The sequence below is a fragment of the Pongo abelii genome, chromosome 4 (genome assembly GCF_028885655.2).
Source record: "Pongo abelii isolate AG06213 chromosome 4, NHGRI_mPonAbe1-v2.0_pri, whole genome shotgun sequence".
In the NCBI taxonomy this organism is placed as follows: domain Eukaryota; kingdom Metazoa; phylum Chordata; class Mammalia; order Primates; family Hominidae; genus Pongo; species Pongo abelii.
In genome coordinates, this window is record NC_071989.2 from 181320248 (window position 1) to 181329998 (window position 9751).

Sequence of the window (9751 nt, forward strand, 5' to 3'; positions counted from 1 at the left end):
GCAGGGCGGGCGGCCTGAGAACAGGCGCTTCTCTCTCTCCCGCTTTCTGTCTCAGACCCCTCACCGGCTGGGGCCAGACTTTTCCACAGATGAGCAGGACGGGAGTGGGGGGGACACGGAAGAGACGGAAAGGGGTAGAGGAGCCGCAGGGAGGCGAGTAGGGGGGCGAGGCGGGAGGAAGGGATGGAGGGGGAGAACGGGGCAAAAGCGGGGAGGGGAGGGGAGGGGAGGGAGGAGGAGTCGGGAGGGACCCGGGCAGCGCCGCCGCAGGGCCGAGGGGAGAGCAGCGGAGGAGGGGACGGGAAGCGCTGGAGGCAGAAGTTTTCCGAGCCGGGGGCCCTCGGTCGCCCCCGACGGGGCGCGGGCTCAAGGGGGCGTGGGGGCCGCGCCGCACTCACATAATGCTTGTTGGGCACCCGCCGCTTCTGCACGTCCAGCACCTTCACCTCCACGATGCTGCGCCGCGGCGGCATGGCCGCTTCTCCGCCCGCAGCGGGCCGAGCGCGGGTGCGGGGGGCGCGGGGTGCGGGGAGCGCGGGGGGCGCGCCGCCGCGGGCAGGGAACCTGGAGCCGAGCGCGATCGCAGCCGGGGCCGAGCACGAGCCGCAGCCGCCACCGCCGCCGCCCTTCGCTCAGCGCGCACTCCAGCCGGGCCCAGCCGCCGCCGCCCGCCCCCCCGGCCCGCCCCCCGCACCGCCCCCCCGGCCCGCCCCCCGCACCGCCCCCCGCGCCGCCGGCCCGCCCCCCTTAAAGGGCCCGGCCCCGACCCCCGCCCACCGCGCGCGAACCCCGCCGACCACGTCTGGCCCCCGCCCGGCCTTTGTCCCGGTGCTGAGCTGCCGCGCCGGGGGAGGGGACTGGACTGACCCTGTCGCCCGTTCACTGATTGACGTGTCGATTCATTCCAGCACTCTCGCTCCGGCAGCCGCCATCCACTGCCAGATTGGAGAGCCGGACAGCCGGGTTCGAATCCCGGCTTTGCCGCTTTTCCACTCTGTGCCCTCGGCAAGTTGCTTAACCTCTCTGGGTTGGGTCTTTTCGTCTATAACATGAGCCTAGTAGTACAAGCACCATGTTTGTCATTTTGTGTCTGGCTTATTTCACTCGGCATAATGTCCTCAAGGCTCATCCCTGTTGTAGCATGTGTCAGTAGTACTGCCTGCCTGCCTGCCGGTGCTGCGCCCGGGATTAAGTGCATGTAAAGCCATTCCGCAGTGCAGTCCATGGTATGAGTGCTGGCATTCCTAAACCCACCCCAAGCCCTGGTGATTCAGGAGGAGCAAGAGGCCAGTGACCAGGTTCCCCCAGCCTCAGTCTGGGACATGGGGAGTGAGGGAGAGAAAAACTGCAACAAATGCACATACGTGCAATGTAATTGCGATGGAAGCGACAAAAGGGGATAAAAGGGTGGTGACTATGTGTGAGGGACACCTGGGTGCTTGTTAGCAAGGCCATCGATTTCCAGTTGCGGAGCACTTACTGCTCGCTGGGCCTCGTGGCCCCTGCTTTTCAGAAATGCTGTCTTTGCATCCTCAGGCAGACTCTAGGAGGAAAAGGTATTTTTACAGAGGACAGCCTCCAGACATTTGGACATTTCCAATGAGGCCTGAGGACCCTCTGACTTGGGAACTGTTCTTCAGAAGAATGTGCCTTACAGGAATTACATCAGTGAAGGTCCAGAGTCAGGGAGCCGGTGGATGGAGCCCGTCACTGCCTGGCTCTAGGTGGATCTCACACGTTGAAGCTACCGTGGCTGGGGCAGCTCCTCGTTTCTTCATCTAGTGCCTCCTAGCACTGGCTGGGCACTGAGTCACTTTCAGATGTTGGCTGAATGAATGGATAAATGAATACATAATGCATGGATGGGAGGTTTCGGCCCCTGGCCAGTGTTTTCACAGCCAGTAAGTGGGGGCTCTTTTCAACAAACCGTACAACTCTCCTCCAGGCCACGACAGAGCTACTTCCCACCCTGGTCCAGGATCAGCCTTTGGAAGAGGGTGGGCTTATCCAGGGGAGGACGGCACTTAGCCACCCTGGCCAGGCCACGTGGATGATTTGGGCTGATTCACTTTGGATCCGCCCCTCCATTTGCTCCTCTGACTTCCTTGCCAGACTTTACCATCCTGCTCTGGCCCCAGAGGCTGGCCTGTGTGGATTTCACTGACAGCTCTCTGTCCTGGTCTTCCTGTTTGGCTTGGCCAGTGGGAGGGCCTGGCAGGAGATTGAGGGCAAGAGGAGAGAGGGAGGTCTGGGTATTTAATCCCCAAGCCCCTCCTCCCCGATTGTTTTTACTAAAGGTGCCCTTTCTCACGTGATCTCTCTCGGGATTCCTGAAGCCACTTTTCTGCTCAGGACGGTGACAGTCTTGCTCTTGCAAGCCCTGGGTACTACGCCATCCTCGGTGCTTCCTTAGCCCCACCCACACCTGTATACATTGACCCTTTACTAAACTATCTTCAAGGACCCAGCTTGAGGGTGGCATCTGTTCGGTGCCAGGACCCTTACTCATGTAATTCCTGTAAGGCATATTCTTCTGAAGTACAGTTCCCAAGCCAGAGGGTCCTAAGGCCTCATTGGAAATGTCCAAAGAAGTGAAGGTCTGCTTTTCTGTCCCTGCCACATCGTGCATTGCCTTATTAGGAGCCAAGCCTTCCTAATAAGGCAGAAGCTAGAGGCCCTCCCTGAATCAGCCAGCTTCCTGGGTTTTTCCGGAGAGGCAGAGAGACCTGCCCCCAGCCACACCATGGGCGGCAGAGGTGGGTCCTGCTGGCTGTGTACATCTTCTCTGTCATGGCAGGCCTGGCTTGGGGAAGACAAAGATCCCCCCACAGCCACCAGTAGCAGAAGATGCTATCCCTGCATCTTTCCATATCTTTCCTTTGTCTTACATTTTTATTGTAGTAAAAAACACATAACATAAAATTTAACATTTCAACCATGTTTAAAGCATACAATTGAGTGGCATTAAGTACACTCACATTGTTGTGCAACCATCACCACCATTCCTCTCCAGAACTTTCTCATCTTCCTAAACTAGAGCTCTGTCCCTATTAAACACTGAGTCCCCCCCACACCGCCCCCCAACCTCCTCCAGGCCTTGGCAACCATCGTTCTACTTTCCATCTCTATGAGTTTGACTATGCTAGTTACTTCATATGAGTGGAATCACACAGTGTTTGTCTTTTTGTGTCTGGCTTATTTCACTCGGCATAATGTCCTCAAGGCTCATCCGTGTTGTAGCATGTGTCAGAATTTCCTTCCTTTTTATGGCTGAATAATATTCCGTTCTATGTACACAGCCCTTTTTCTTTAGCCATTCATCTGTCAACAGTCACTTGGGTTGTTTTCATCTTTTGGCTATTCTGAATAATGCTGCTGTGAACACTGGTGTGAAAATATCTGTTCAAGTCCCTAGTTTCAATTCTTTTGTGCATATACCAAGAAATGGAATTGCTGGATCATATGATAATTCTATGTGTAATTTTTTTTTTTGAGAAGCCCCTAAACTGTCTTCCACAGGAGCTGTGGCATTTTGCATTCCCTCAGCAATGCACAAAGGTTCCAATTTCTCTACGCCCTTGCCAACACTTGTTATTATCTGTTTTGTTTGTTTGTTTTGTTTTGTTTGAGACAGAGTCTTGCTCTGTCTCCCAGGCTGGAGTGCAGTGGCACAATCTCAGCTCACTGTAACCCCTGCCTCCCGGGTTCAAGCAGTTCTCCTGTCTCAGCCTCCCGAGTAGCTGGGACTATAGGTGCCTGCCATGCCTGGCTAATTTTTGTATTTTTAGTAGAGATGGGGTTTCACCATATTGGTCAGGCTGGTCTCAAACTCCTGACCTCAGGTGATCCACCCGCCTCAACCTCCCAAAGTGCTGGGATTACAGGCATGAGCCACCACCCCCAGCCTTGTTTTGTTTTTTAAGAGACATGGTCTCATCCTGTCACCCAGGCTGGAGTGCAGTGATTTGATCATGGCTCACTGCAGCCTTGATCTCCTGGGCTCAAGGGATCCTCTGCCTCCGCCTCCCTGGTAGCTGGGACTATAGGCACACACCAGCACGTCTGGCTATTTTAAAATTTTCCTTTTGTAGAGACAGAATCTCACTACGTTGACTAGGCTGGTTTTGGACTCCTGGCCTCAAGTGATCTTCCTGCATTGGCCTCCCAAAGTGCTGGGATTACAGACATGAGCCACTGTGTCTGGCCTGTTTTTCTTTCTTTATTCGTTCATTTGTTTTTGATAATAACCATTCTAATGGATGTGAAATGGACTCTCATTGTGGTTTCGATTTGCATTTCTCTAATGATGAGTGATGTTCAGCATCTTTTCATGTGCTTGTTGACCATTTGTTTATCTTCTTTGGAGAAGTGTCTATTCAAGTCCTTTGTGCATTTTAAAATTGCGTTATTGGTTTTTTTCTTCTTACCTTTCTATATCACCCATTTACCTCCTAGACAACTTGGGCTTTTCTGAGTGTCCACCATAGTTTTTGGAGAACTGAATTGTGGGCTGCTGATGCAGTTTAGGCTGGCTGTTCAGACTGGAAAGATCCATTTAGGCTCTGCTTGGGAGAACTGAAGATTATCTGCTGATAAAAATCTCAACCCAGATGGTCACTACAATTCACTGGAACTGGACTAGTTCCTTGTCACAAACACAAAACGCTTCTGCAAATTCGAGTTCATCAGGGAGCCCAAACCTAAGGGAGAAGTCGAATGGAAGAGAAATCCCACTTGGAATCAAGATTCCAAGTGGGATTTCTCTTCCATTCGACTTCTCCCTTAGGTTTGGACAAGTAACTAGTCCAGTTCCAGTGAATTGTAGTGACCATCTGGGTTGAGATTTTTATCAGCAGATAATCTTCAGTTCTCCCAAGCAGAGCCTAAATGGATGATATAGAAAGGCAGGAAGATATAGAAAGGCAAGAAGATATAGAAAGCCAAGTTGTCTAGGAAGTAAATGGGTGATATAGAAAGGCACCCCAGTGATATTTCTTGAGGTTTGCTGATGGGCCTGGTCCTGGGTTATGGTGCTTTATATACATGATCTGAATGATTATAACAGCTCTGCAGGTTGGATGCCATCCTTTTCAGTTGCTGGTGGGAAATGGAATCTGAGTGAAGTGAAAGAGTCTAAGGCCCCAAAGCTAGTCCGGAGCAGGCATCTGGAGCCAGCCTGACTCCAGGCTTTGTGTTCATTTGGGAATCTGTGTCTAGCACTTGCTCGGCCACTTGCCAGGTGTGTGATCTTGGGAAGCCACTTGACCTCTCTGTGCCCCAGTCTCTTTATCTGTAAGACGGGGATTAGGCCTGTAGGCTTGTTTGGGCATCTAAATTAGATCATATGTTGAAAGCCCCATGTTTTTTTTTATTATTTTGCTACTGGCCAAATCATCTCCCTTTAACCTGCATCTTTATCCATTTGGATGGATACCCATTCAAATCCCAAAGCTGATTTTAATCCTAGGGCCGCCCTGAACCACATTCATTCTTTTCTCATCTGGACCCTCTTTATAGTCCCTGGCTGTGTGTCCAGGTTCACCTACCACCAGTCACCTCCCTTTCTCCATGTCCCAAAAGTAGACATAACTTGTCATCTCTAGAAGAAAACAGATTCGGTTTTTTCCCACTATCAGAGGCGTGTGAACCAGAGCAACTCCATCTTGAATAGGGACTGGGTAAAATAAGGCGGAGATCTACTGGGCTGCATTCCCAGGAGGTTAAGGCATTCTTAGTCACAGGATGAGATAGGAGGTCCGCACAAGACACAGGTCACAAAGACCTTGCTGATAAAACAGGCTGCTGTAAAGAAGCCAGCCAAAACCCGCCAAAACGAGGATGGCAATGACAGAGATCTCTGGTTGTCCTCACTGCTCATTATATTAGTTATAATCCATTAGCGTGCTAAGAGACATTCCCACCAGCACCATGACAGTTTACAGATGCCATAACAATGTCCGGAAGTTACTCCGTATAGTCTAAAAAGGGGAGGGACCCTTAGTTCCAGAAATCCCTGCCCCTTTCTTGGAAAACTTGTGAATAATCCACCCCTTGTTTAGCACACGATCAAGAAATAACTGTAAGTATACTTAGACTTGAGCATCCCATGCCGGGGCTCTGCCTATGGAGTAGCCATTCTTTATTCCTTTACTATCTTAATCAACTTGCTTTCACTTTAATCTATGGACTTGCCCCAAATTATTTCTTGCATGAGGTCCAAGAACCCTCCCTTGAGGTTTTAATCGAGACCCTTTCCGGTAACATCACTGACATGCCTTGGCATAAGCTGCTCATTTCCCCACCTTGTCTGCTGGTGAACTCTCATCCAGCCTTCAAAGTCCATACTGAATGTCACCGATATCACTTCCTCTAGGAAGCCCTGACTCCCAGATGGGTAATTGTCTCCCCTTCAGCTGCCACTGTGCCTTGTCCCAGCTGTCATTCTGGGCTGTGATTGTTTTCTTAATATCCACTCCTTTGCCAGACTCCAAGCTCCCAAGGAGCCGGAATGGCCTTATTTGTCTCAAATTTCCCACCTTTGGCCCAGAATTAGCAAAGAGAGGCCCCAAAGAGATGCTGTGGGCTGAATGAACTCATCTCTATCTCATGAACTCTAACCTAAGTCCTCAGGGACATTAATTGAACCTCCAGGGCTAGGCTTGCTGTTGCCCTTGCCCATTCCCCAGACCTCTTCATGCCATTTCCCTGTTTCAAACTGTTCCGGGAGCACTGACACTTCCTCTGATTGAGGTGTGGAGTGTAGAAGGTGGAAAAGGAGGTAAATCTTCCACTTTAGCTGACTTCTTTCCTCTAAATTTCTGTTCTAGAAGTGCATTTTGCAGGCTCGAGAGCTGTAGACCATAGAAAATCAATGCTGGAGCCAACGGACTGCAGAATTCCACATGGCAGGTTTATTTGTGATCAGGGCCACATGTTTGTTGCGCGAAGTCAGGGACCCCAAACGGAGGAACCAGCTGAAGCCATGACAGAAGAACGTGGATTATGAAGATTTTATGGACATTTATGAGTTCCCCAAATTAGTACTTTTGTAATTTCTTATGCCTGTCTTTACTGCGATCTCTAAACATAAATTGTAAAGATTTCATGGACACTTATCACTTCCCCAATCAATTCCCTTGTGATTTCCTGTGCCTGTCTTTACTTTAATCTCTTAATCCTGTCAGCCGAGAAGGATGTATATCGTCTCAGGACCCTGTAATAATTGCGTTAACTACACAAATTGTACAGCATGTGTGTTTGAGCAATATGAAATGTGGGCACCCTGAAAAAAGAACAGGATAACAGCGATTGTTCAGGGAATAAGAGAGATAACCTTAAACTCTGACCGCCGGTGAGCTGGGCAGAACAGAGCCATATTTCTCTTCTTTCAAAAGCAAATGGGAGAAATATTGCTGAGTCCATCGACCTGAATCAGCTTCTGCTCTTTTCGTGATTTCGGCATCTGCCTGGCTGGCAGGCTGCACTTCTCCCAAATCCCAAGTCCCCAGGACAGATAGCCAGACCCAGGGAGCTGAGGTCTGCTCTTTCTTTTCCTTTCTCCATCCACAGTCTCTGGGAAGAAGCTAGGCTTGGAAAGAGATTCCCTCCATGACTGCTGTCTGACTGGCTGGCATTGAAGGGTGGTCATAACTAATGTGGCCATGCTTTCTAATGCTCAGTGGCCCGGCACACGTGGTCCTGTGAAATAGACCACGGGCTATAAGAAAGCAGGCCTTAGGGCAAAATTCCAGGTGCCCAGGTTGCAGGGCAGAGCCTTGGGGGTGGGGAGGAGGTTGAGTGATGTGATAGCTCAGGGACAGGGAGAAAGAGACACCACCTGCCTTCATTCCATCTTTTCCCTCTTTCCTGGCTGCCAATTGTATCTTCCTAAAGGGAAGCTCTGTGGATCCTCCCCTGCACAGAAACTCTCACTTTGCTCCTGCCACTCACACGTGTTCATGAGCTTCAGGTTGGCATTCAAGGTTTCCATGACCTTGTTCCTTCAGTACTCCTGTCACGTGTACCTACTTTGTGTTTATAAATTGTGCATCTTGGCCGGGCGCGGTGGCTCACGCCTGTAATCTCAGCACTTTGGGAGGCGGGTGGATCACAAGTTCAGAAGATCGAGACCATCCTGGCTAACACAGTGAAACCCTGTCTCTACTAAAAATACAAAAAATTAGCTGGGCGTGGTGGCACACACCTGTAGTCCCAGCTACTCGGGAGGCTGAGGCAGGAGAATCGCTTGAACCCAGGAGGCAGAGGTTGCAGTGAGCTGAGATTGTGCCACTGCACTCCAGCCTGGGCGACAGAATGAGACTCTGTCTCAAAAAAAGAAAAAAAAATTGTGCATCTCTCTCTCTTTTCCCCACTTTGCAAAGGGATGTGCGTGTTGTAATATAGCTTTTCTTGAGCACGAACCAATTGCTGTCTGTAGCACCACATAGTTTATATCAGTTTCTGTATCTAACATGCCCAAGAAGTCTGCAGTGTGCATAGTATTTTTCCCATTCCAGTGAGAAAATCGAAGCTTAGAGAAGTTGTCCAAGGTTGTAACACAGGAAAATTGTGGAGCTGGGATTTGAACGCAGATCTGTCTGGCTGCTTGACTTATATTCTTTCCATGGAGGCAAGATTTCCCTTGAGGACAGGGACTAGTGTCCACTCTCCTGCATGATGTAGGTGGGAATGGATACAAAACTAGGAAGACACTAGCCCCTGTCCTCTAAGCTGTTCTCTATTACTAGCCAGATGGGTCTTTCGAAAAGGCAAGTCAGATCATATTCCCCACCCCCACCCCACCTTTGCTTAAAATGCTCCAGTGACTTCCCGTTGCACTTAGAATAAAGACAAAGTCCTCACCACAGCTTCCAAGGCCCAGCAGGAACTAGCCTCTCATGACCTGTCGACCTCATAACATCCTGCTCCCTGGCACACTCCCCTGTAGCCACTCTGACCTTCTTTCCATTCTTTTTTTTTTTTTCTTTGAGATGGAGTCTCGGTCTGTTGCCCAGGCTGGAGTGCAGTGGCACAATCTCGGCTCACTGCAACCTCTGCCTTCCAGGCTCAAGCAATTCTCCTGCCTCAGCCTCCTGAGCTGGGACTACAGGCACCCGCCACCATGCCTGGCTAATTTTTGTATTTTTAGTAGAGACGGGGTTTCGCCATGTTGGCCAGGCTGGCCTCGAGCTCCTGACCTCAGGTGATCCATCTGCCTTGGTCTCCCAAAGTGCTGGGATTACAGGCATGAGCCACCACACCCAGCCGTTCTCTCTATTCTTAAAACATACATCTCTTTGCACATGCTGTTCTCTCCTCCTGGAATGCGTTCCCACCAACTCTCTATCTTTCAAGCTTTCCTTTAGATGTCAGCTCTTCTGAGGCCTTCCCTAAAGTAGCTCCCCCACCTCCCTGTGTATTTCCTTCACAGCACTTATTGCTGTTGTCATCCTTTTCTTGTTTCTCTCCCAACTAGAACTCCCCTTGAGGGCAGTCCAGTCTGTCTCATTAGTTTTTATCACCCAATGCCAGCACAGTGCCAGCAGGCTCTTAGTAAATAGTTGTTGAATACGTGGATGCGTGTCTTTTCCACAAGAAGGGCAGGGACCCTTCTATCCCACAGTATCTGGTTCCTGGTGTGCTCAGCAAATCTTTGTTGAATGGATGGATGGGTGAAAGAAAGAATGAGAAAATCATGAATGGACGTGTGCACATATGAAAGATCGTGTTGATCACAAAAGAGTTTTGGCTT

At 50.3% G+C, this 9751-nt stretch overlaps 1 protein-coding gene across 3 annotated transcripts in view; it reads right to left on the bottom strand.

Annotated features, from left to right (window-relative positions):
• Window positions 1-666, bottom strand: part of SH3PXD2B (SH3 and PX domains 2B) — a 129539-nt gene extending 128873 nt beyond the window's left edge. For all 3 annotated transcript variants that reach the window (XM_054556237.2, XM_002816199.6, XM_063724397.1), the window contains exon 1: window positions 399-666. In XM_054556237.2, coding sequence (XP_054412212.1) covers window positions 399-473 — 75 coding nt within the window. In that variant the 5' untranslated portion in view covers window positions 474-666. The remainder of the gene's footprint in view (window positions 1-398) is intronic.
• Between the last annotated feature and the right edge of the window lie 9085 nt (window positions 667-9751).